Genomic DNA, 27,930 nt, shown 5'->3' with positions numbered 1-27,930 from the left:
GCTCTATTATTATGGCTAACATATCATCCACAATATTAAATAGCATTGGTGATAATGGATCGCCATGCCTTAAACTTTTTTTTTGTTTGGAAGTACTCCCAACATCATCATTTACTTTGATGGCTACACTACTCCGAAAACAATACTATTGATTAGGGCACACCCAACCGTTAGAAAGAACTTTTGTTCCGACTATATAGAAGAAAAGGACCACTTAAATTTATCATATGGTTTTTGGAATTCAATCTTTAATATTACCCCTCATTCAAATTTTTGATGTAGTTCGTGGATTGTTCCTTGCATAAAAGCAGTTTGAGCAGGATGAATAACATGGTCAATAACCAAATTATGCCTAATAGTTGCGGTTTCTGTTAATATATTGAAGCTAACATTGAGAAGACATATATGCTTATATTGTTGCATCTTTCTGCTTCATTAATCTTTGAGAACAAAACTATCTCACTCAAATTAAGGCAAAATACGTCAAGATGTAGAGTATGAGAACGTGGAACAATTCTAGAAGGTCCAACTTAATGATCTCCGAAAGTTCGTATAGAACTCAGTTGGAAAAATATCCGGTCATGGGGCCTTGCTATTTTCCATTAGGAAATCTGCGTTTTTTTTACTTCTTCCTTAGTATAAGGTGTTGTAGGATGGACGTTTTGCTCATTAAAAACTTGGGTAATATCATCTGTTCGAGACTGCATCGAGAAACTGCCTTATCCAGGTTCTCCAAATAGTTTTTTTTTGTAGTAATTTAGTATGTAAGATTTGAGTTGCTCGTGTCTTTCGATCATACCCCATCCTCTACAATAGAATGAATAACAAAATTCTAGTGTCTACCATTAACGATACTATGCAAGACGCTGTGAAAGTATCTCGTATTCGAATCTCCTTAGACTTCTAAACGTTTGCACCATTTGAGTTCCTTTTTTTTTGCAAAATTAAAGCAATATGCACACCACAATGACTTTTTAGTTCAATTCTTTGAGACAAAGGCCGTACTTATGCAATGGCCTCTAATTTATCAATAATGGATGATAAACAAAGTTTTTTCTTTCTTAAGATGCCCCGTCATATGATGTTCCCATCATCCTAGGTGCCTATGTATGTCATGAATTTTGGTGTTCAACTTTTGGATTGGGTTTTGTCCTGACACCTCGTGTTTCTTCCTCACCTTTTTAACCATACCAGAGAAGCCCTCATGATGTAGCCACCTAGTTTGAACTTGAACTGGCATTTAAATTGTGGTTTTGATGTCCCAGTAGTTAAAAAGATCCATTCGTGATTTGGTGAGCATAATGAAATCTCACGTCTTATCTCTCGGTTACTTATATATAACATGTATTTTAGGGTTTACATTTTCTCCTTCTTTGACACAAGCCACCAACCAAACACCATATCACTCCAGTTGCATGGTAATGCAAAACAATTGTTCTAAGGGTAACTACAATGGTGTTATCTTAGCAATACCATAAATTATGATTGTTGAGTTGGAGGAAAATAAACAATTATTTTAATTAACATATGATCGATTGTACGAAAAACATGAGATATACTTTCCACTGTACAAATGTCTTCTGTGCGTCAAATGGTTCTAGGTTAACTTTAGTTATCACAATTTTAGGAGGATGGTAACATTAAAGCAGAGATAAAAGGACGTGCAGAGCGTCCTCTGGGGGATCAATCCGCACGACTCCCCTCCTCCAAGGCCGCCCAATATTCATAAAAATGAAGGATGAAGATATACAACAATAAAAAAAGCAAGAGCCTAAGGAAGAGAGGGAAAGAGGATAGGAACCGGGAGATGAGAGCAAGTCGGTACCATTGCGGAAACCCCAAGTGTAGCGCAGATTACATGTAGCCTTTTTTTTTTCCTTTTGAAACTTTAGTACTTTTGATTTTAAGTTTTATGAAAACCCCAAAAAAAACTTGGACGTAGACAATGTTGCATTCTATAAGTGTGTTAATTTTTAGAACGAAATACATTGCATTTGACCTTGGATAAAAATGAAACGATCTTATAAAATGACAAAATTGAGATACTAGTGTCATTTTTGCTGAGCATAATATACAACATATTTCTTTCTAAACTTTGCACGTTTGTAGCTTACAATATTGTATACACCGTGGTATTTTTTTCATCCCTTTTTAAGTGTTTAAATTCGAATTTGCAGAGGTTAAAAACGACCTGCATTTAGCCTGAGCTAAAAAAAAACCCCCCACGTCCGATACCATGCATAGCATTTTCCAACAAAAAACTACTAAACTAGTATCTTAATTAGCAACTGTACAACTTTTTACTGTACAACTGAGATGCAAGACGCCAATACCGTACTGCGCTCCGTTTTTGGCGTGGCCTTGCTTCCTAGGCCGGTAATAACTCAAAAAAAAAAAAAAAAAAACTCGTACAGAAACCAGACGAGACGAGTTCGGTTCATATTCGTAGAATCGTTATCAATCAAACTCCATAAAGTACGAGACACGCACCCACCGACCGACCTGATCGGCACGAGCCTCCCGAGTCTCGCCACATCGCAACCGCGCGCCGCCTCTAATCTCGCCGGAACCCTAGTACCCTACCCCGTCGCCGATCGAGGTCCGACCCCCGGCGCAGCCAAGATGGTGCTCGCGCAGCTCGGCACGAGCATCTCCGATGCGCTCGCGCGGATGAGCAAAGCGACGGTGGTCGACGAGAAGGTGCTCGCGGAGTGCCTCAAGGAGATCACGCGCGCCCTCCTTCAGTCCGACGTCCGGTTCGAGACGGTCCGCGACGTGCAGGCCAACATCAAGAAGATCGTCAGCCTCGACACCCTCGCCGCCGGCACCAACAAGCGCCGCATCATACAGCAGGCCGTCTTCTCCGAGCTCTGCCGCATGCTCGACCCCGGGAAGCCCGCCTTCGTCCCCAAGAAGGGGAAGCCTAGCGTCGTCATGTTCGTCGGATTGCAAGGTCAGACCGGGTGTTGCATTGCAACCTAGAATATACTTATGTGCTGTTTGTTACGCCCTCCGTCCCAGTTCATAGGGCTTGCGCGTATTCCTAGATTATCAATTTGGCCAACATAATATTATTTATATAATATAAAAATTATATCATTATAAAGTAGAACATCTAAGCTTTCTAATGATATATATTTTGTAATACATATGTTGTATTATCATCGTCAAATTTACGACCTAGGATACGCGTACCCTGTGAACTGGGACGGAGGAAGTACATGTTTTCCTCCAATTATCTTGAATTCTTGATAGCTAGTAATTAGATGTGTGGTATGGATAACCTAAAACTTTATTGAACTTGCCCTATTTTGGGAGTACAACTGTACCTATAATGGTGGCTGATTTGGGTCGTGCTGATGAATATCGAGGCCTGAGATTATTTCTGGAAATATTGGAATAATATCAGTCACCTGTCACAAATAGAAGCAGACATTGTTAAAAAAATTCCTTCTATCCTTCACTATGTAAATTGCGACAAAGCAACTATAGAAATTAGTATTACTCGAGGGAATTCTCAGTTCTGTCCTGAGATGGAGGGCAAGGTAGATAAGTTGTTTTGTGAAGAATTTGTAGTGACCCAGACATTTCCTTTTTAGTTGTTTGTAGTTGTGAGATCTCTCAGGCTTCCCTTTTATACAGTTGCAATATAATGTTGATGTTCACTGAATAACAATGTATTCCTATAGGTTCCGGGAAAACCACTACATGTGCCAAGTACGCACAATATTATCAGGGGAAAGGATTTAAACCATCACTGGTTTGTGCCGATACATTCAGAGCTGGTGCCTTTGATCAGTTGAAGCAGAATGCAACCAAGGCGAGGGTACCATTTTATGGAAGCTACATGGAGTCGGATCCCGCGAAAATTGCTGTTGAGGGGCTGGAAAGGTTCAGAAAAGAAAACTCCGATCTCATCATCATTGACACAAGTGGACGCCATAAGCAAGAGGCTGCACTCTTTGAGGAAATGCGCCAAGTTGCAGAAGCAACCAAACCAGACCTGGTGATATTTGTGATGGATGGTAGTATTGGTCAGGCTGCATTTGGTCAGGCACAAGCATTTAAACAAAGTGCCTCTGTTGGTGCTGTGATTGTTACCAAAATGGATGGTCATGCAAACGGAGGTGGTGCACTTAGCGCGGTTGCAGCTACAAAAAGCCCTGTGATATTTATTGGAACCGGAGAACACCTTGGTGACTTTGACGTTTTCGATGTGAGGCCATTTGTTAGTCGTCTGTTAGGTAAGTAACTAAATCTATTATTGTTCATAACCTGTGATTCTTCTTTCTAGATTACGGTTTAACAAATGATGTATTTGGCAGGCATGGGAGACCTGCCTGGCTTAATAGACAAGCTCCAGGATATTATTCCTGCTGATCAACAACAGGACCTTCTGGAAAAGCTCTCTACCTTCACTCTCAGGCTTTTGTATGAGCAGTTTCAGAATCTTCTCAAAATGGGATCTCTTGGCCAGGTTAACTATATCCTTTAGTAGTATATACTTTTTTTAATATATTAACATCTGATTGAATTTCGTATGCTAAATTATATCGAGTATTTGATGTTAGATGAACAATCCAACATCACTCAGATTCCAAATTTCCAACCGCTATGCTTCCGTGGTAACATATTTTAATCATGGTCTGCCTACTCATATCTTCCAGGTCTTCTCTATGTTGCCTGGATTTAGTTCTGAGTTGATGCCAAAAGGAAGTGAGAAGGATGGCCAGGCAAAGATTAAGCGGTACATGACGATTATGGATTCTATGACAGATGCAGGTGAGCTAGTCTTAAGGCTTTATTTTGTGTAACACGAGCGATGTTCTGAAACTTATCTTGCCCCTCATGCTACCTTGTAGAGCTCGACAGTCCAAACCCAAAAAAGCTGATGACTGAATCACGAACCATCCGGATCGCTCGAGGATCCGGCAGACAAGTGAGGGATGTGATGGACATGCTTGACGAGTACAAGCGACTAGCCAAGGTGATGGGCAAGATGAAGAATATAAAGATTCCGACCGGAAAAATGAGTGATAAGAACCAGAATCAGACCATCCAGCAGTTGACCAAAGCCCTGCCACCACACATGCTGAAGCAGATGGGTGGCATCCCTGGCTTGCAGGACCTCTTGAAAAAAATGGGTGGCAAGGACATGAGCCAAATGCTTGGAGGCATGGGCTTGGGTGGGGACTAATGCAAAGGTAGCTTAATTCTTTAGCGTCCTTGCAACGTTGCAGAATTTGCTAGACTACGTGACATTTTTTCGGTGAACATTTTTTGGGGGGTAGTGATCATTTTAATGTTGAATATATTTGTGCATAGTTAAGCAAGGAAGTATATTCGTTTTTAGTCGATAGTACTGCGTGGTGGGATTGTGTCGGTGAGTACTTGAAAATGAATACTCGGTATAATATATAGTTCACGTTGCAAATACCAGTGAAATCGGCCATCCATGTTTCTAATTCAATATTAGGCCATTTTAAGAAAAAACAAATAATACGTAGAATTTAAATTTAGCAGCCTTGAGATGTAATTTAAAATTATATAATATAACATTGTCCGTAGCCACAGAATGCGCTTTCGTCTCCCTAGTCTTTGCTTACTGTTTATAGTTATGCAACTTCCTCCGAATCGAATCCATGGAAAATGATTCAACCCCCAGAATGCGCTTTCGTCTCCCTAGTCTTTGCTTACTGTTTATAATTATGCAACTTCCTCCGGATTGAATCCATAGAAAATGATTCAACCCCCACCCCCACCCTTGAGGATAACACACGCTGCAACCTCTGGTTCGGTGGCCATTAGATGTGTGTCGCCGCGCATACATGCACACTTTAGCGTCCCACACACGACACGTCATGGGTGGGGCCAACCACCACAACCTTATCTCCTCTCATTCTCTCTCCCGCAAAACTCTCCGGCCATAGAGATCGACCAAATCATGCATGCATGCTCCATCGCCGCGCCCTAGACAATCTCGTCTCGCTAAGTGTGGCCTATCACAACTGAGGCTCGTTGACTGGTCAACACTATCTCACTAGCTGGTTGACCATGTTTTAGTACTATATATGAGCAACTACTCCCTCCATATTGGTTTATTAGGCCTTCACGTTGTTTAAGAAACATTTTGACCATAAATTTGTATCATATATGTCACAAAAATATGCCAAATTCACATTTAAAGGATGTTTCTAATGATATAATTCCTATTTTATTGACCATAGCTTCGAGTTAATATGACTGGTGAACATTATATATATGAATTGGTACCAACATCAGATCAGCAGGAGGTCCGACACTTCTCGACATGCCAAAGCGACGGGTTGGGTTAACTGGTCAACAATATCTAATTCATTGACATGGATTTTAGCCTATTATGGCCTATTGGGCCTTTGAGCAAGCTAGGTCCATAGTTATGACACACTAACTTTAGGGCCCGTAAAATTGATCATGGATATCGCAACATTCTATATAATATAGGGCACACTTGCTCACTAGTCTAACCATGCCGCCGCACACCCCTCTATCCACTATGTAACATAGATCTCATAGCAATCCCCTCTATAAACCCTAGATCTCACACCACTCTACTATAATCCACTTCGAACCATAGATCCTCTCCCCACTTGTACCTAAGCTCAAGAGTTGTAGGTAGGCCTTGGCCGATACAACCCGATATGCTCAAAGCGCGCTGACGACGGAGTCATCCATCGGCGTGCCCATTCTGCAGGTATATTATGGTCCCTCTCGTTCTTTGCATTTCATATTTTATCTTTCATCTTTCTACTTTCTTCTTTCATCTCTCTTATTTCTCGTCCTTAATAGATCCAATCTCTCCTGTAGATCCACTTCTAGAACATCAACCTGTGCAATCGGATGATGTTGTGCAGATCCACCATGAAGATCTTCCAACCCCAACGAGATGGAGTTGTGGAGAAGACAAATGTGTTCAAAGACTTCAAACACATCTAGGACTTGTATCCTAAATATGCGTGTTCAGTTGGCATGATTTGTAGAGATTTAGGTAGAAGGGAAATCCTTAGTTTTTCTCTTAAACAAATCTTGTAACTTTAGGTTTTTCCATTAGCTAACCTAGAATTTTATATCTTAAACCTAGTGGGTGTAATTGGAATTTTAGATCTTAAATGAAATGGATTTGACCATATATTATTAGCCCTAATTGTAATTAAGTGGCTCACGACACTAATGGAAACATAATTAAGGCAAAGAATATGCTCTGCACTTATATGTACCATGGCACTAAATCTTCCGTCGTGTGTTAATGTACTGAGGCGTGTTTCAATCTTGGGGATGTGTACATGGCGTATCGCAAAGTGTGGTGCGAACAAAATGCGGCAGGTCTATAGCTTCCCCAACACAGTTTTTTCTGATAGTGGTCATTTTTTACCGTGCTAGCATGACCACAACCATTACGAGCATGCCTCGGCGTTCAGAAACGGTAGAGTACCCTATTGTAGTGAATCAACATTTTTAAGTTAACAAATCCAGAACAAAAATGCTAGTTGTAGATACCGTTGAAGTCTACAAACGTGCATAATTACAATTCAATTTTCTTTATGTTTTATGTTACAAAAAAGTAAAAATTAGAGAAATTCATTTTTTCCTTAGTCTAAACTAGTATAAATGCCCGTGCGTTGCACCGGGAAGGATATTTGTTTGCGTAAGCATTCCAACAGTACAACACTACAAATATCCAAATCCTTAAATTCAATGCAGAAGGATAGAGACACAAACACTAACAGTTAAACTGTAACTTGAGATAAAATGTATTCACGAACCGCATCTTCTTGTAGCCTCTCAGATAATTCCAATCATACTTCGGCTACTTTTCCCGGTGACTCTTTTTAAAATTGATTTTTGAGCTTGAGCTACCAAAGTGTTGCCAAATAACACAATGGCTGGAGGTTATAAAGGTTACATTGCTCCTAAGGTCAATGAATTCAACAACCAATAATTCGATTTCCTCCTCTGTTAGAGACATCTGTTGGAATTCAGACCAAGAATTCAAGCACGCAACCCAAGACCTGCCCACTATGCTGAAGGGAATCAAAAGACAGATAATTAAGAGACGATGATGGTGAGGATCAGCGAAAACAAATCTCAATTTGCTATTCCAGCACAGGACCCCTTGCCTTGCTAGCTCGTGAAGCTAAATTCTGAAATATAACCCAATTCAGTTTTGCCATGTAGGAACATATCAGACATATCAGAATCCTCTCCCAAAATCTTTTAATCACGACTGAATTCCGATTAACTGCATGTCACTATCGTCGCCCAGCGGGGCAGCCCAAGAAGCCACTGAATCCTCGCCCAAACTGCCTCTACACTGAATCCTCGCCCAAGTCTTTCAATCTCGATTGAATCTCAACCACAAAGGGGAAAAGTACATGTTAAAAGGTACTGTGTGCGTCAAGGATCGGGCAAAACAGGGAGAAGGGCAGAGGGCTCGGGCGCGGCCCTCCGGCGCAATCCACCAGGTCGTCCATCGACAGTGGACTCCGCGCCGCTGCCCCTAATTACGGCTTTGCCTCCACCCGCCAGCCAGCGTCACCACGGAGCTCGACGCGCCGCTTCACCCATCCTCTGCCCCGCCCGGCTCGCCTCTAGACGCGCCCGAGCAAGCCTGCGCGTCATCGCCTTGTGGGTCACGGCCCTCCTCCCGAGCTCTGCGTCCACCCGCCATCGCAGCTTACCCGCGGATCTCCACGAGCGCCACCTTGCCCTGCCTCCGCCCAGCCCTTGTCCCCTTAAGCCGCGCCCGGGCGACCCCGTGTAGCAGTGGACGCTGCGAGGGGGAGATTGCCTGTCGGGCGGCCTCCTCCGTGTCCGGCAGCAGCCCTCCAGCCTGAAGCGCATTGGAATCCTATTAAATTTCTCCTCTCCGCTTTCAGTGTGGAGAGCTCGCGTCGATGAGCTCAATTTTGGCGACGATGACGGCGCCCGGCGATACATCCACCACGACCTGTAGTTCGTTTCCTCTTGCCGTCCGCCTTGATCCCCAATTTCGATCATAGATTGATTTGAAGCATCGCTGCGTTATCCTCAATGGCACCATCGATCCATCGCTGCCGAGAACACAGGACGGCGGCGACGGCGGTCGGAGGCTTCAAACCGATCTACGTGTAATCTTCTGCGTGGCCGGACAGATCTGACGGATCGTGCACAGCTATATATAAGCGCGTATTAGACGCACGGGTTAAGGACTCTATGCAGAACGGCTCGCGGGTGCAGGAGAGAATAAAACCTGCCAACCGGTAATGGCAACCTGCTGTATTAAGCAATTTGGTGGGAGGGTAAAACGGTCCAAAAAAAGCGTTGACGAAACTTTTTGGCAGAAACCTTAGCTCCTTTATTATTAGGTATAGAATACAAAAAAATATCCAGTTTTTTTTTGCGCAATTGTAGGTTTCATCTTTATCTACCTGGGTTTTTTTTTTTGAATCTATTAATTTTTATTTTCCAATTCTAAAAAAAAGCTCTCTAAAGCTCAAGAGCCACATTTACGCTCTTGTAATAAATAAACATTAATACTCCTCCCGTTCATAAATATAAGTGACTTAACTTTATCTAGGTTCATACCTAAAAAAAAACTTTATCTAGGTTCAGACATGTCTAGATGTTTTTAGTTAAAGATACCTTTATATAAAAATAAATAAAATTATGATGAAGGGAGTAACATTAAAATAAAATAAAATAATAAAAACCAAAAAAGGAATATATCTTTCGTCTCCCGTTCAGCCCAACGGACCTAAACCAGACCACTCTGGCCGTCTCCTCCCAAACCGCGGTGCCTACTGTCAGTCCCCTGGCTACCGCCCCAACCTAATCCGTCAGATCTCTTCCGTTCCGTCATCTCCCCCGTTCATCTTCTCTCACAAGTCACAACACCTCAGCCTTCCTCGTCTTCGATCCCAACACCAGCGGCGGAAGCGACCAAGAGGACGACAGCAAGGCTAGAGAGGCGGCGGAGACTGCTCCCTCGGCGATCGCCGGACCACCCTCAAGATGGTAACCTCCCGCCCGACGCCCTACTCCGTCCACTCCCCCTCCCCCGATCCGCACCCTGCTGGGAATCGCGATTCGGTCGGAAGAACTAGATCTCGCCGCGTTTCTCACCCTAGGTTTCGGGGTCGACCGGGCCGCTTTCGCTTCCTACTACCTGCATAGTTTCGATCGCTAGTAGACAAGCGAACCGCGATTCCGAGGAAATCTACCTGCGCTTCCTCGAACTAACCGCGGCGTGGTTCGTCCGTGCAGGTTCTGCTGCAGTCAGATCCGTTCCTGAGCGAGCTGACCAACATGTACGAGCGGAGCACGGAGAAGGGCTCCGTCTGGGTCACCATGAAGCGATGTGAGTTGCTCCCCCCTCCTCTTCCTCTGCTCCGTGCGGTGGGGTTGTGGATTTGGTTTGAGCTGACGCCTTGTTTTCATTTGCCAGCGTCGATGAAGTGCGAGGCTAGGTTGAAGAAGATGGCCAACAAGGGGGAGGAGGTGGAGTACCGCTGCCTCGTCCGCGCCACCGATGGCAAGAAAAACATCTCCACCGCGGTACTATCACTGTCTCCTGTTGCTGATAATACTATGAATTCGGTTTTGTACTCTGCTTTTGTGCTTAACGGTTACCAGATTGCTGTTTTTGACTGTAATTAGTTTTAGTCCCCTCTGGCTGCAAGTAATGTGAATCATAGATCAGATATTTGCATATCGTGTCTTGATAGCTACTGCATGAGCTAAACCTACCTGGATTTGCACAAGTAGTAATAGAATGTTTATGTAGTCTTCCTTCAGATTGAGGATGGTTTGTTAGCTTTAAGGAATTGATTGGTAGGTAAATATACACAGTAGCCTGACAATGCAGAGAAGGTGCAACCGTACATATGTATCGCCGCCTCACAGTTTCACAAGCATCGCAATGCTGTAGGATACAAAGTAACTTTGTGTGCACGATTACAAGTAGAAAGTTAGGAATGAGGCACTTGCCATTTGTACATCTTAGCCGTTGTAGTACAAGTCTTTTATGCAGCTATTTTACTGTTAGTCTTTCATATCTATCACTACAGCTGTAGTTGAATTAATAGGTCAGGGGTAGAGGTGGTATCACCAATGATCTGTCGTGAGTAGCTATCTCATTGCTGGATGGGGAAGAGTTAGAACTTGGGAGTATTAAGATCAATCAGCAGCTGTCACAATTTTGAGGGATGATACTCATTTTCTTGCTCTTGCCAAGTTTTCAATTGAATCAACCTGTGAGGGCTCACATTAATTGTTTCACCTTCCATTAAGTGAGCATCTTTTGTCAAGATTTATAGGATGTATTTGCACCTTGCAACCCCTAAGGTTTCCCAGTGGTATCATGTTGTAGCACATCAGGATATCCCATTGTCTTTCTTTTGATTAGTTCCCTTATTAAGTTGTGACATGAGTGTCATATCTCAAGAGTTGGAAACATTTTGCTATTGGCAAGGCTATGCATCGATGGGCACCCATGCATCTCCCTATTCATGCCTTTAAGCTCTCCCACGAACCAATTGAACATTGGCATCTTTTCCTGCAAGACACTGTTTCTGGCGTTTGCAACTTTGCATCGCCAGTGTATGTTATGAACCATCTAAAAGTGACTTGACTAGTTAAGAGTCCAAAGCTCCCATGACCTATGTTTTGTTAAACAATTCTACTCCTCTTCTGCATTTTAATTGTTGATATCGTGAAGCAGGCTGTCCCTTATTTATGGTTGCAAATCTGTTGTTTGTACTCCCTCTGTTTCGATGAATTAAGGCGCACGTGTATTCCAAGACGAACTTTGACCAAACAAATTGAGCAAAAAAATCTTGATTATACTGTATGTAATTAGTATCGTTGGATTTGCATTGAAAAACACTTTCTAATGATGCTAATTTGTTACCAACAATCTTTACATATTTGGAGTAATTTTTGGTCAAAGAAAAAACACGGAAACCAAGGGCGCCTTATTCATTGGAATGGATGGAGTATTCTATCCTATTTCCTTCATCATTCTCATGTAGAAGAAAGGTTGATAGTTATTCACTATTAGTAATAATGTCTGTTCCCAATTTGGAAACATGCCCGCTCATTTGTATCCAGATAACAGAAAACAAGTACTCATGCAAAATTTGTTTACTTTCTTTGTGCATATCTATTTCTCTCCAGCCAAATCAAATTTCTTTAAGTCTAAAGCAGGGCATTTTCTTCAGTCTTCACCAGATGCCTTAGCTTATGGTTGGATAAGTACATGTACTTAGAACTTAGCGTGACAACTCGTACTATAATTCTGATATGTTGGCAATATTGTGAATTTTTTCTGGAATCCTGTCATGTGCAATATTGTTTTCTTTGGATAATATAAAATGTATAGCAAAGTTGATCCATGGTCACCCATGACTTAATTTTCCTGGTGCCATAAGCACTATTCTAACTTTCAACATATTTAATTATTGCCCTGTCATTTTTGTTGCATTTTTGGACCAATGAATAAACCTTACCCATACTTTCCTTGTCTTTCAGCTGTCTGCAAAGGATTACCTCAAATTCCAAGCTTCGTATGCCCTAGTTCTTAAATCCCATATGCATGCTTTGAAGAAGAGGGAGAGGAAGGAAAAGAAGAGGGTCGTTGAGCCAGAGAAGGTACCCGAGAAGGAACCGAAGAAGCAAAAGAAATCGTCGAAGAAATCTGCAGTGTCTAAGTAGAGAGGTACTTACAGAATTCAGCGAGACCTTTTTTCGCTCACAGCAAGACTAGTCTGAGTGTCATCAAAGATGTTATCATCCGTTTTACCCTTGTCCCTGTCTGCGGATGAAAGCCTGTGAATACCTAGAGAATTTTTTGAAACAGCGTTTTGCTCTGGTTGTAAGCCAGCCCTGGCCTTTTCTGAATTGCGTTGTAGAAGATGCATGCCTTTTGGACTGCTAGATCTGGCCATCAACATTTTAATTTGCTATGCTTCATTGCTATGTTGATATTGGGCCTTGGATATGAACGAAATACCTGAAGTTAGGTTGCGAGAGAATGCAGAACTTATGGTGATATTTCTTTGTGACAGCACATTCCAGATTGTTTTGCCACCTAATATTGTCTAGCAGAAATGTTCGAGTGACCTTTTTTCCTTTTTCGAGGCAATGTTGGTGTGTTCGTGTTTCCTGATTCCATATGCAAGTGGTTACCAGGATATGGTTCCAGGTTAGGTAGTCCCTGGGTTGTTGCATAAACAAATGATGATCTACATCTCTGCCATAGCCGCATGAACATGGACCGGATCCTTGGCCGGACATTGCCATCCGCCCATCCTTTGTAGATTATCATTCTTGGCTGCTATATCTGCCTGAATGGGCACCTGCTGTCGGTTCCTAGCCAATCCCGATCTCAAACTGACTTTCTCGTTAGACTCACATGCCTATTTTGCCGTTCAGATCAGACGAAAAGCAAACCTGAGCTCCGACTCTCTACATAGCAACGAACCATATAATCTGTAGTGATTCTTTTGGAAATCTCAATTTGCGGACATAATATAGCGGTTCTTTTGGAAATACAGTACTGTATCATCTAGAGTGCTTTAATCTGTCTTATGTTTTACTGTCCACCACAGTAGGATCATACAAGAATCTGTTCTTTTTATAGACTTTTACTCACGAATCTTTGACGAGGAGGACCTGTAGGAGGCATTTGGTAGTGAGAAGAGCCGTCAGCATCAGCACCAAACCGGACAAAAGCACAACAAAAAAATAATCCAAAATCCAACAAAGCGAGCACTGAGACTGATCCCTCACTGATCCATCAAACACCAAACGCCCCCGAGCTCGCGCCGGGCAGCTCGTCCTCTTCGCCACCACCCACTCCCGATCCCTCCCGTCGCCACCCACCACCACCACCCCTCAAAATCTCATCTTGTATTGTTTCCCAATCCCACCCGCCCACCACTCCTCCTCTCCCACCCCGACCCGACGCGCCACCACGATGAGAGGCCTCCTCGCGTGCGCCACGCTCGCCCGCCGCGCCGCCAACTCCTCCTCCGGCGGCGCCGCCGCCCGCCGCCACCTGGCCGGCGCCGCGGTGGCCGCCGAGGCGGAGCTCAAGAAGACGGCGCTCTACGACTTCCACGTCGCGCACGGGGGCAAGATGGTGCCCTTCGCCGGCTGGAGCATGCCCATCCAGTACAAGGACACCATCATGGACTCCACCCTCAACTGCCGCGCCAACGGCAGCCTCTTCGACGTCTCCCACATGTGCGGCCTCAGCCTCCACGGCTCCCAGGCCATCCCCTTCCTCGAGTCCCTCGTCGTCGCCGACGTCGCCGCCCTCAAGGACGGCACCGGGTCCCTCACCGTGTTCACCAACGAGAAGGGCGGCGCCATCGACGACTCCGTCGTCACCAAGGTCACTGATAAGCACATCTACCTCGTCGTCAACGCTGGGTGCAGGGACAAGGACCTCGCCCACATCGGGGCGCACATGGAGGCCTTCCAGAAGAAGGGCGGCGACGTCAAGTGGCACATACACGATGAGCGCTCCCTCCTCGCCTTGCAGGTCAGTCACAACGCTTTCTTCCTTACCTCTTGATCTTACAAATTGACGCAGGCTTTTTCAATTGCTTCTCATCGTCCCTCAGTTAGTTGAGATTGCTTGCCTTGTCAAGTTTTGATTTCCTACAAGATGCAATGCTCTATCTGAGTAGTAGTTGAGCAGGTTTGCATGTCATTTTCTCAGTTGGTGGACCTAAAGTTTCTGTGTAATCCAGAGATTCCTAGATCAGACTGTAACATAAGACATTCCTCCTAATAGAAAAGCCAGTGCTTCAGCAGAAAATTCAGGGTTACAGTGCATAAAAAAAACTACTAATTTATGGAAGCAGTCTTTCTATTCTATTCTATTCTGAACTGCTTTATCGAAGTAGTAAATTTTCAGTTCAATTGTAGTAGATATATTTGATATTTAGTTGATGAATTTATAGGAGGACATTGTTGTAACTTGTTTCTTGACATAAGCAGGGCCCTCTTGCTGCACCAACTCTCCAGTTCCTAACAAAAGAAGATTTGAGCAAAATGTACTTCAGTGACTTCAAGATAATTGACATCAATGGTTCTACGTGCTTCCTCACCAGAACTGGGTATGCTCCCTTCCATCCTTCACTTCCAGTTTCCAAATTATGACCCTGCTCCTTCTCCTTCTTTTACCATCATTAACCTTGTCTATCATACTTCAAACATAACTGAAATCACCTCCTGTTCAATCTGGCATGCCAAATTGAGTATGTGGAATGTTATTTGGTATTTCTTAAAGTCAAGTGTAAACTGACAAATTATTTTAATTTTCCAAAATTCAACTGTATAGGATTTTAAATCAGTTCTTAATGTGTTTATCCATACTTTATTTGCATACATGATCTTTTTGTGTTTCCAGCATCTATGCCATTATCTTCGATCTTTCTACTTTCTAGTTCTGGAAAATTAAAACCGGTGGTAGCAGATTCTTCTATTTTATTTCTGATGATGAAGATCCTCTTCCATTTACCCCAAATTATATTATTTGTTTGGACACTGTATTATGGTTCTAAAAGATTTCTTATTGCAGTTACACTGGTGAAGATGGATTTGAAATCTCTGTGCCATCAGAGAATGCGGTCGATCTCGCAAAGGCCCTGCTAGAGAAATCTGAAGGCAAGATAAGGTTGACTGGCCTGGGTGCCCGTGACAGTCTTCGCCTGGAGGCTGGCCTCTGCCTGTATGGCAACGACATGGAGCAACATGTCACGCCAGTTGAGGCCGGCCTCTCATGGGCGATCGGCAAGAGGAGGAAAGCGGAGGGTGGCTTCCTGGGCGCGGATGTGATCCTCAAGCAGCTCAAGGAAGGCCCGAAGATTAGGCGTGTAGGCATCTTTTCACAAGGACCACCCCCGCGGAGTCACAGTGAGATCGTGAGCAGCACCGGGGAGAACATCGGTGAGGTGACCAGCGGAGGGTTCAGCCCGTGCCTGAAGAAGAACATCGCCATGGGGTATGTGAAGAACGGCCTGCACAAGGCCGGGACGGAGTTCAAGGTGGTCGTCCGTGGGAAGTCATACGACGCCGTTGTCACCAAGATGCCCTTTGTGCCCACCAAGTACTACAAGGGCCCTTAGATTGTACAAAAAAGGATGCAATTTTCTCTTGGAATTCTCCCGTGGCAGCTTGTTCAAGACAGGCTGCTTGAATGCTGCAACTGTAACGTCTGTCAGGCTTCCTCTTACAGCTTGACATTTCATCTCTACCCATCTAATAATATATACCAGTGCGTGGTGTTTTTCCAGAAGTTAAGTGTATGCCATGTTTGGGGCCGATGCGTGTTGATAGGTGTGTAACAGCTTTCAATCAGATGTTGCAGAACGCCAGAGACCAGTGCTGTGCGCACTACCCTTGAGATGGTCATAACTCCGAGATGTCAAATATGTAGTTCGTACTAGTTTTCGTGTGTCCAGTTGTGAATTTGTGATCGCTCCTCGGTAATACTTATATGGCACAATCAATAATATGATACCACAGGTATCATTTTTCCTATTCATGCATTTTGAACCTGAATCAACAGAAACCTTTGAACCTGAACTAACCTGGGTAGGGCAAAGCTGACCAAACAAATAGCAAATACAACTACAGCACAAATCAGTGTAAACCTGAATTCAAAACAATACAGTGCTCGTAAGAACGCACACAAGCATGAGAATTTCAATATTTTTTCTTCCAAATTCAGGAACATGTAAGCATACAATGGTACACCTCAGCAAAGGTCCAAGCTCACTTTCTAGATGGAGGGAGCAAGAACCCATATATTAAGTCAGATGCATTACACTTTGCAGCAAGCTTGGCGATGAGCTGATTCAAAACATCGGGATATGCCAAAATTATATGCTTCCAGCTATTGCTCTCCATTAATGTTTGCAAACTAGAAGGAGATAGGTTTTGGATAAATTGCAGGCACTTTACCATTCCAAATTCAAGAACCTGTCAGCATTGTCCATGTTCACTGATGGCGGGGGCAAGACGTCATATAAATCCGTAGCTTTGTCAGACCCATTACACTTCGCAGCAAGCTTGGCAATGAGCTCGTTCAAAACATAGGGATGTGACAGAATTATATGCTTCCAGCTATTGGTCGCCATTATTTTTTGCAGAATTGAGGAAGATACGTTTTGGAGGAATTGCAAGCACTTCTCCTTTAACCTATGGCAATGGTAGTGCACAGCTATATCAAGAATTTTTGGTACCGTGATTTCACCTATGGCCTTGGACAACAGCTCTTCACAGGAGAACCTCAGGTGTTGGAGATCATATCTGCCTGCCGCTACAGTCAAGTCCTTCAGCCATTCCAGCCACATTTCAAAACGTGTTGTTTCTACCTTGACTTCTGCTTCTTCCCACTCCATCTCAGGAAATGCATCTGTGTAGATGAAACTGAGCAAAGCCTTGAACACTTGAGCTTTCATGTCTTTGATCTGTATGACATCTGCCTTGGTGCCCTCCTTCACGGAGCCAAAGAGCAGCGCCGTGAAGACCGTAGATCGGGCCACAAGCACACACCGGTGTGCAAGGAATATCTCGCCGCTAACCTCAAATGTTACATCAGCGCCCACCTTTGTTTGAAGGAGATGGTTGAAATGCTGACTTATGCAAGACAGTGGCACCTTAGTGTTGAGGTCCTCGCAAATCATGATGTCAAACCGGATGGTGAAACAATCGTTCTTAAGATTCTCTGATTGTTCAAGCACATCTCTTTTTATAAAATTCGAATCGCCCCAAGCTCCATTAATATCATTGCTGCAGAAGGTGCATGCATAAGCAGCACGAATGAGTGTTGCCTCTTGCTTCTCAACCTCATCAATGAAACTAAACCTGAACCACGCCTTCACAGGTCTTGCGGCACCGTCATCATCATCAACAAGGGCAGCAAAGAGAGAGATGTAGTCTGCATACTCCGAGTTGAAACCGTTGGGTAAGTAATCGATGCACCAGCGATGGCCTCCTACAATGAATGGGCGAGATCTGATGCCCACGCCATTGTCTCATAGCAGCCGGAAACGGGGAACGGTGGTCCGTCCCACGTTCCGGATTCAGTGACCCGGAATCGGAGTCGGGAACGAGTTAGGATTCGGTACGATTCATCTCAGATTCGCGTCCCCAAATACAAGGTACGATTCACTTCCGTATTAAGTTCCCAGCGGTTGATTAATCACCCACGGCCGCCGTTTCTTTTCGTCTCCCAAAAGACTCTCGTTCTCCCAGATTGACTCCTCGTCCAGCATGGTAATCAATGAAATTATGATCCCTTCCTCTATAATAGCCCCCGTTGGATGGATTTCTCCCTCACAGAGAAGTTGAAGCTGAAGCTACAGGATAGTAGTAGATATGAATCTCATCCCGATCTGATGGTTCCTAAATCCCAATGATTTCGAGTCTGGTTTCTACTATTGTTCCAAGGATTCGCCGTACCGAATCAAATAGGATCGCGTCCCCGATCAAACGGGATCGATCCAGAGATGTATACCCCTTACGTTCCCTGGTTTTGACAGCCACCGACTCCCGTACCCCGAATCCGTCCCCCGTTCCCACCGTTCCGGAAACATGGCAGCTATGCATTGTCTAGCCTTTTGGTCTGCGAGTACCCGTCCACTACTAGCAGATGGTACCCGCTGGCCGCGCCCGAGTCGACAACCGACATGGTGGAAGACGACAGCCCGACATCGGTCAATAGAGATACACCGGCGAACGGCGTGACGAATCTGCAAGTGGGCACAGATATATTCCAGTGAATATGTGCGACATTACTGTGGAGAGATACCCCGAATAGTTTCTACACACTCACGCCAGTACATTTCAGGAACATCCCAGTAATTACAACACTGACATCTGAAGTTTCAGAGTTGAGATCGAGGATTAGAGGGGCCAAACCTGGGCATGACCTGCAGCCTCGCAACAGGTGAACTCTCAGCTTGCACGCCCCCGCTACCAGGTCGAGTGTCATGTCCGAAGCCATCGAAAAGTCGCCGTTTTGCTCGCCGCGCTGGCCCCGCGCCCCAGCGAAGCGCGCCGCGGCCGGCGGCAGTACGAGGACGCCGGGACGTTGCCTGCGCACCGCGGGGAGCACGCCGTACGCCGCTCCTTACTTTTCTCTGCAACATCCTCCCCGATGCGCGGCCCGACCGCTCACAGCCGCAGCACGAGTGTCACTCACTCTCACCCGCAGAGAAGCGCCGGCGGCTCGTGGTTGCTCTGAACTTCAGAAGGCTTCGTGGCCCGCACGGTCTGAAGAGAGTTAGGGTTTGTCATTGAGAAGCCGAACTATAATGTGCTTGTGCGGCCCATTACATTGCAGTGCCTGTATGGTCTTTTGTTTCCTTGGGATTTTCTTTGCACTTTGTTGGGCTGTGAGCGTTTGGGGACGTGTTTCGTTGGTGCCGCGTTTGGGGGACGTGGCTCCCCAGCCGCATCCCCCAAACGCCGCCCCGAAACATTAAAAATACTTTTTTTTTGGTATTTTTATTTCAATTTGCACAAACTAATACATAATTGGGAACACGGTTTACATGTTTGGAACATGGTTTTCCATAAACTAATACATAGTTTGAACCATGGTGGACACAAATATAAAATTTTGCAAAAAAACTAAACCTAACTAGGCCGTGCATCGAAGGTTTCCTCTGTTCGCTGTTAAGAAAAAACACTCGAGGGCACACCCAGTCACCCAAACTGGAAAATCCAGCGGGAGATGGTGCCCTTGTTGGTTCTACCGATGAGACGAACATCCAGAAACTTCCGTGCACGTATTCGCTGCGAAGAAACAACACTCTTCATCATCAGTCGTCCTCCTCGTCGGTGCTGTCGCCGTGGTAGTCGCGGCGGCATCGCGTCTCATCGAAGACCTTCACGCTCATGTCCCTGTCGCCAAAGTAGGAGAACAGGAGGATGAAGCCGGCTTCGAGGCTGTGGTGGCGAGCGAACTTCTCCCAGACGATGTGGAGGTACATCTTGCCGCACGCGTCGTAGATCACGCCGACGATCCACCGGTAGTAGCCGCACGAAGCCTCCCGCAGATGCATCGTGCGCGGGCGGTCGTCGCCGGCGACGTACTCGGCGAAGGAGTCCGGCAGCCTCTGGATGCCGCTTAGGTCGCCCTTGAGGACGAGGACGAACTCGAACAGCACGCCCGGCTCCACGTCCATCTCCGACGATGAAGACGACGGCGTGGCAGGCGATGGCGAGCGTGCAGCTCTGCCGCGGCCACGACCACGACCACGACCACGGCCGCGAGCTCGGTCTCCGCCTCTACCAGACATGGCGTCAACTCTTATTGAGATGGTGGCGGCTAGGGTTGGGGAGAGAGGCGCTAGGGGTTGTGTGTGAGAGGGACGATGAGAGGCGGCCCTTTTTAGAGGCCGGAGGGAGGCGGGGGAGCGGTGGCGCTCATTAACGCCGGCACGCAGAGCTAGGCGCGACGAGACGCGTCGTTGCGCCTCTGCGGGAACTGCACCGTCACTGCGCGCCAATAACTTCCGTCGCGAGGTAGGCGACGGTTAGGTTAAAATTTATTGTGCCGCTGATGGGTCGGCCCCGCCACTCTCCGCCTCGCTTTTCGGTGTGTCCGGCGTCCCCGGAGCATCCCCTGTGGGGCGGGGACGGGCTCGGGGCGCCGGACACCGTATCGGGGCGCGCCGGACAAAATTCGGCTTTGGGGGACGTGGCTGGAACCGTTTTTTGGTCCGGCGCACCCCAAATTGCCTTGGGGGACGCGACTGGAGATGCTCTGAGGTCCATTTAGATGGAAGAGTTCGGCTTTGAACTAACGAAGCCAACATGCTAGGAGTTACACCATAAGTTATAACACACATGCAAAGCGCACACCAAAATCAACAACAAAAGATAACACATAAAACGTTAAGCCGGAGCGCCAACTTGATCCAGGATGAGGGAGCCTTGTCTTCTTTCGCACTTGAGCAATCACGACCATGTTGACACCAAAGCCTCCACCGCACCAAAACTACAGCCGAAGGGGAACTCGTTGATGGGCCGACAGCCTATCAGAGCTTGAGGATCCAAAGGAGGAGGGGGAGGGGGTCTTGCGACGATGCCTCCAAGAAGGTACATGGTGCAAGAACGCGTCATCATCGTTGGTAGAGACCTAGGTCCTGCAAAGTTTTCACCGAAATCCGAAACCACCACCCCTAGAGCTCAGGTTAGGTTCAGACCAACAAACGCAACATCTTCCACTAGCATTTGTAGAACGCACACCGGCAACAACTATGGCCAGACGCCGACCTAGCAAAGCCTCCCAAGACGCTAGGAAAACCGTCAGTAACCGCAACAAAACTGTGTAAAAGCAACTAGGTTGACATTGTGTGAGGGTTGCGACACCAGCAAGAGGTCACAAGGTGATCCACAAGACACTACTAGAGAGACTAACCTGAAGCGAGGCCATCGAGGGTTGTAGTTTCAGGCGAATGGACGAAGGCCATCAATTCAAACTGGAGGGACACTACTGGAACGCCTTCAACAAGGGAACGACACACGCGGGTGACACCGTCACTGATGGCGTGTATTTCACACGTTCGTTGGGCAACCCCAAGAGGAAGGTATGATGCGCACAGCAGCAAGTTTTCCCTCAGAAAGAAACCAAGGTTTATCGAACCAGGAGGAGCCAAGAAGCACGTTGAAGGTTGATGGCGGCGGGATGTAGTGCGGCGCAACACCGCAGATTCCGGCGCCAACGTGGAACCCGCACAACACAACCAAGCTACTTTGCCCCAACGAAACAGTGGAGGTTGTCAATCTCACCGGCTTGTCCGTAACAAAGGATTAACCGTATTGTGTGGAATATGATTGTTTGCGAGAGAAAACAGTAGAAACAAGTATTGCAATAGATTGTATTTCAAGAAAGAGAATTGGACCGGGGTCCACAGCTCACTAGAGGTGTCTCTCCCATAAGACGAACAAAGATGTTGGGTGAACAAATTACAGTTGGGCAATTGACAAATAAAGAGAGCATGACAATGCACATACATATCATGATGAGTATAGTGAGATTTAATTGGGCATTACGACAAAGTACATAGACCGCCATCCAACCGCATCTATGCCTAAAAAGTCCACCTTCGAGTTATCATCCGAACCCCTCCAAGTATTAAGTTGCAAACAACGGACAATTGCATTAAGTATGGTGCGTAATGTAATCAACAACTACATCCTTAGACATAGCATCAATGTTTTATCCCTAGTGGCAACAAGCACAACACAACCTTAGAACTTTCTCATCATCGTCCCGGTGTCAATGCGGGCATGAACCCACTATCGAGCATAAGTACTCCCTCTTGGAGTTAAAAGCATCTACTTGGCCGAGCATCTACTAATAACGGAGAGCATGCAAGATCATAAACAACACATAAGCATAACTTTGATAATCAACATAACAAGTATTCTCTATTCATCGGATCCCAACAAACGCAACATATAGAATTACATATAGATGATCTTGATCATGATAGGCAGCTCACAAGATCCGACAATGATAGCACAATGGGGAGAAGACAACCATCTAGCTACTGCTATGGACCCATAGTCCAGGGGTAGACTACTCACTCATCACTCCGGAGGCGACCATGGCGGTGTAGAGTCCTCCGGGAGATGATTCCCCTCTCCGGCAGGGTGCCGGAGGCGATCTCCAGGATCCCCCGAGATGGGATCGGCGGCGACGGCGTCTCGCAATGTTTTCCGTATCGTGGCTCTCGGTACCGGGGGTTTCGTCACGGAGGCTATTTGTCTTCGTACAAGACGAACATGCATAGCAACTCACATGAAATTCAACAATGAGTTGATGGCGTTCCCCAGCAAACATGGTTATCGCACAACAAGCAACTTAATAAGAGATAAAGTGCATAATTACATATTCAATACCACAATAGTTTTTAAGCTATTTGTCCCATGAGCTATATATTGCAAAGGTGAATGATGGAATTTTAAAGGTAGCACTCAAGCAATTTACTTTGGAATGGCGGGAAAATACCATGTAGTATAGGTAGGTATGGTGGACACAAATGGCATAGTGGTTGGCTCAAGTATTTTGGATGCATGAGAAGTATTCCCTCTCGATACAAGGTTTAGGCTAGCAAGGTTATTTGAGACAAACACAAGGATGAACTAGTACAGCAAAACTCACATAAAAGACATATTGAAAGCATTATAATACTCTATACCGTCTTCCTTGTTGTTCAAACTCAAAACTAGAAATTATCTAGACCTTAGAGAAACCAAATATGCAAACCAAATTTTAGCATGCTCTATGTATTTCTTCATTAATGGGTGCAAAGCATATGATGCAAGAGCTTAAACATGAGCACAACAATTGCCAAGTATCACATTACCCAAAACATTTATAGCAATTACTACATGTATCATTTTCCAATTCCAACCATATAACAATTTAACGAAGGAGAAACTTCGCCATGAATACTATGAGTAGAAACCAAGGACATATTTGTCCATATGCTACAGCGGAGTGTGTATCTCTCCCATAAAGTGAATGCTAGGATCCATTTTATTCAAACAAAACAAAAACAAAAACAAACCGACGCTCCAAGAAAAAGCACATAAGATGTGGCCGAATAAAAATGTAGTTTCAGTGGGAGGAACCCGATAATTTGTTGATGAAGAAGGGGATGCCTTGGGCATCCCCAAGCTTAGACGCTTGAGTCTTCTTGATATATGCAGGGGTGAACCACCGGGTGCATCCCCAAGCTTAGAGCTTTCACTCTCCTTGATCATGTTGCATCATACTCCTCTCTTGATCCTTGAAAACTTCCTCCACACCAAACTCGAAACAACTCATTAGAGGGTTAGTGCACAATATAAATTGACATATTCAGAGGTGACACAATCATTCTTAACACTTCTGGACATTGCATAATGCTACTGGACATTAGTGGATCAAAGAAATTCATCCAACATAGCGAAAGAGGCAATGCGAAATAAAAGGCAGAATCTGTCAAAACAGAACAGTTCGTATTGACGAATTTTAAAATGGCACCAGACTTGCTCAAATGAAAATGCTCAAATTGAATGAAAGTTGCGTACATATCTGAGGATCATGCACGTAAATTGGCATAATTTTCTGAGCTTCCTGCAGGGCAGTGGGCTCAGATTCGTGACAGCAAAGAAATCTGGAACTGCGCAGTAATCCAAATCTAGTACTTACTTTTCTATCAACGGCTTAACTTGGCACAACAAAACTCAAAACTAAGATAAGGAGAGGTTGCTACAGTAGTAAACAACTTCCAAGACACAAAATAAAAACAAAGTACTGTAGGTAAAAACATGGGTTGTCTCCCATAAGCGCTTTCTTAACGCCTTCAGCTAGGCGCAGAAAGTGTGTATCAAGTAACATCGAGAGATGAAGCATCAACATCATAATTTGTTCTAATGATAGAATCATAAGGTACCTTCATTCTCTTTCTAGGGAAGTGTTCCATACCTTTCTTGAGAGGAAATTGATATTTTATATTACCTTCCCTCATATCAATAATAGCACCAACAGCTCAAGAAAAGGTCTTCCCAATATAATTGGACAAGATGCATTGCATTCAATATCCAAGACAACAAAATCAACGGGAACAAGATTATTGTTAACGGTAATGCGAACATTATCAACTTTACCCAAAGGTTTCTTTGTAGAATGATCAGCAAGATTAACATCCAAATAACAATTTTTCAGCTGTGGCAAGTCAAGCATATTATAAATTTTCTTCTGGCATAACGTAAATACTTGCACCAAGATCACATAAAGCATTACAATCAAAATCTTTAACCTTCATCTTAATGATGGGCTCCCAACCATCTTCTAGCTTTTTAGGAATAGAGGCTTCGCGCTCTAGTTTCTCTCTCTAGCTTTTATGAGAGCATTTGTAATATGATGCGTGAAAGCCAAATTTATAGCACTAGCATTAGGACTTTTAGCAAGTTTTTGCAAGAACTTTATAACTTCAGAGATGTGGCAATCATCAAAATTCAAACCATTATAATCTAAAGCAATGGGATCATCATCCCCAATGTTGGAAAAAATTTCAGCAGCTTTATCGCATGCAGTTTCAGCAGTTTTAGCAGTTCAGCGCTTTTCGCGCTTTGCATTAGAAGTGGAAACATTGCTAACACCAATTCTTTTATTAGTATGAGTAGGAGGTGCAGCAACATGTGTAGCATTAGCATTACTAGTGGTGGTAATAGTCCAAACTTTAGCTATATTCTTCTCTTTAGCTAGTTTTTCATTTTCTTCTCTATCCCACCTAGCACGCTAGCTCAGCCATTAATCTTATATTCTCATTAATTCTAACTTGAATGGCATTTGCTGTAGTAACAATTTTATTTTCAATATCCCTATTAGGCATAACTTTCGATTTCAAAAGATCAACATCGAGGCAAGACTATCAACTCTAGAAACAAGAATATCAATTTTATTGAGCTTTTCCTCAACAGTATTTGTTAAAGGCAGTTTGTGTACTAATAAATTCTTTAAGCATGGCTTCAAGTCCAGGGGGTGAATTCCTATTATTGTTGTAAGAATTTCCATAAGAATTACCATAAGCCGTTACCATTATTATAAGGATATGGCCTATAGTTATTACTAGAATTGTTCCGATAAGCATTGTTGTTGAAATTATTATTTTTAATGAAGTTTACATCAACATGTTCTTCTTGTGCAACCAATGAAGCTAACGGAACATTATTAGGATCAATATTAGTCCTATCATTCACAAGCATAGACATAATAGCATCAACCTTATCACTCAAGGAAGAGGATTCTTCAACTGAATTTACCTTCTTACCTTGTGGAGCTCTTTCCGTGTGCCATTCGTAGTAATTTATCATCATATTATCAAGAAGCTTTGTTGCCTCACCAAGAGTGATGGACATAAAGGTACCTCCAGCAGCTGAATCCAATAAATTCCGCGAAGAAAAATTTAGTCCTCGCATAGAAGGTTTGGATGATCATCCAAGTAGTCAGTCCATGGGTTGGGCAATTTTTAACCGTAGATTTCATTCTTTCCCAAGCTTGAGCAACATGTTCAGTATCTAATTGTTTAAAATTCATTATGCTACTCCTCAAAGATATAATTTTAGCAGTGGGGATAATATCTACCAATAAAAGCATCCTTGCATTTAGTCCATGAATCAATACTATTCTTAGGCGTGAGATAGCAACCAATCTTTAGCTCTTCCTCTTAATGAGAAAGGGAACAATTTTAGTTTAATAATATCACCATCTACATCTTTATATTTTTGCATTTCACATAGTTCAACAAAATTATTGAGATGGGCAGCAAGATCATCGTAACTAACTCCGAAAATTGATTGTTCATGACAAGATTCAAGAAAGCAGGTTTAATTTCAAAGAATTCTGCCGTAGTAGCAGTGTGGAGCAATAGGTGTGCATAAGAAATCATTATTATTTGTGGTTGTGAAGTCACACAACTTAGTATTTTCAGCGTTGGCCATTTTAGCAATAGTAAATAAAGCAAACTAGATAAAGTAAATGCAAGTAAACTAATTTTTTTGTGTTTTCGATATAGCAAACAAGATAGCAAATAAAGTAAAACTAGCAACTAATTTTTTTGTATTTTGATTTAGTGCAGCAAACAAAGTAGTAAATAAAATAAAGCAAGACAAAAACAAAGTAAAGAGATTGAGAAGTGGAGACTCCCTTGCAACATGTCTTGATCTCCCCAGCAACGGCGCCGTAAAAAGAGCTTGATGGCGTGTATTTCACACGTTCGTTGGGCAACCCCAAGAGGAAGGTATGATGCGCACAAGCAGTAAGTTTTCCCTCGAAAGAAACCAAGGTTTATCGAACCAGGAGGAGCCAAGAAGCACGTTGAAGGTTGATGGCGGCGGGATGTAGTGCGGCGCAACACCGTAGATTCCGCGCCAACGTGAACCCGCACAACACAACCAAGCTACTTTGCCCCAACGAAACAAGCTGAGGTTGTCAATCTCACCGGCTTGCCGTAACAAAGGATTAACCGTATTGTGTGGAAGATGATTGTTTGCAGAGAAAACAGTAGAAACAAGTATTGCAAGAGATTGTATTTCAAGAAAGAGAATTGGACCGGGTCCACAGCTCACTAGAGGTGTCTCTCCCATAAGACGAACAAAGATGTTGGGTGAACAAATTACGCTTGGGCAATTGACAAATAAAGAGAGCATGACAATGCACATACATATCATGATGAGTATAGTGAGATTTAATTGGGCATTACGACAAAGTACATAGACCGCCATCCAACCGCATCTATGCCTAAAAAGTCCACCTTCAGAGTTATCATCCGAACCCCTCCGCATTAAGTTGCAAAGCAACATGACAATTGCATTAAGTATGGTGCGTAATGTAATCAACAACTACATCCTTAGACATAGCATCAATGTTTTATCCCTAGTGGCAACAAAGACAACACAACCTTAGAACTTTCATCACTCGTCCCATGTGTCAATGCATGCATGAACCCACTATCGAGCATAAGTACTCCCTCTTGGAGTTAAAAGCATCTACTTGGCCATAGCATCTACTAATAACGGAGAGCATGCAAGATCATAAACAACACATAAGCATAACTTTGATAATCAACATAACAAGTATTCTCTATTCATCTGATCCCAACAAACGCAACATATAGAATTACATATAGATGATCTTGATCATGATAGGCAGCTCACAAGATCCGACAATGATAGCACAATGGGGAGAAGACAACCATCTAGCTACTGCTATGGACCCATAGTCCAGGGGTAGACTACTCACTCATCACTCCGGAGGCGACCATGGCGGTGTAGAGTCCTCCCGGAGATGATCCCTCTCCGCAGTGGTGCCGGAGGCGATCTCCGTGATCC

General features: G+C 44.2%; 4 protein-coding genes across 4 annotated transcripts; 3 read left to right on the top strand and 1 right to left on the bottom strand.

Moving 5' to 3' along the window:
- Positions 1-2,622: 2,622 nt before the first annotated feature.
- Positions 2,623-5,197, top strand: LOC124678841 (signal recognition particle 54 kDa protein 2-like). The gene is made up of 5 exons (XM_047214689.1): positions 2,623-2,953; positions 3,690-4,244; positions 4,326-4,477; positions 4,668-4,782; positions 4,863-5,197. The coding sequence occupies exons 1-5, from the start codon at positions 2,623-2,625 to the stop codon at positions 5,195-5,197; spliced, it is 1,488 nt and encodes a 495-aa protein (XP_047070645.1).
- A 4,707-nt stretch (positions 5,198-9,904) lies between these two features.
- On the top strand, positions 9,905-12,854 carry LOC124678005 (signal recognition particle 14 kDa protein-like). The gene is made up of 4 exons (XM_047213939.1): positions 9,905-10,032; positions 10,282-10,375; positions 10,463-10,572; positions 12,547-12,854. Exons 1-4 carry the CDS (start codon positions 10,030-10,032, stop codon positions 12,727-12,729), a joined length of 390 nt encoding a protein of 129 aa, XP_047069895.1. The 5' UTR covers positions 9,905-10,029; the 3' UTR covers positions 12,730-12,854.
- A 1,139-nt stretch (positions 12,855-13,993) lies between these two features.
- Positions 13,994-16,324, top strand: LOC124679058 (aminomethyltransferase, mitochondrial-like). The gene is made up of 3 exons (XM_047214886.1): positions 13,994-14,563; positions 15,025-15,143; positions 15,608-16,324. Exons 1-3 carry the CDS (start codon positions 13,994-13,996, stop codon positions 16,152-16,154), a joined length of 1,236 nt encoding a protein of 411 aa, XP_047070842.1. The 3' UTR covers positions 16,155-16,324.
- Positions 16,325-16,795: 471 nt separating this feature from the next.
- LOC124670821 (BTB/POZ and MATH domain-containing protein 2-like) lies at positions 16,796-18,168 on the bottom strand. Its single transcript, XM_047207289.1, has 2 exons — positions 18,162-18,168; positions 16,796-18,067 (listed from the first exon to the last, which is right to left on the bottom strand). The coding sequence occupies exons 1-2, from the start codon at positions 18,166-18,168 to the stop codon at positions 16,989-16,991; spliced, it is 1,086 nt and encodes a 361-aa protein (XP_047063245.1). The 3' UTR covers positions 16,796-16,988.
- Between the last annotated feature and the right edge of the window lie 9,762 nt (positions 18,169-27,930).

Source organism: Lolium rigidum, chromosome 7 (genome assembly GCF_022539505.1).
Source record: "Lolium rigidum isolate FL_2022 chromosome 7, APGP_CSIRO_Lrig_0.1, whole genome shotgun sequence".
In the NCBI taxonomy this organism is placed as follows: Eukaryota; Viridiplantae; Streptophyta; class Magnoliopsida; order Poales; family Poaceae; genus Lolium; species Lolium rigidum.
Note: the sequence above shows the minus strand (reverse complement) of the source record. Positions and strands in the feature narration are given on the sequence as shown.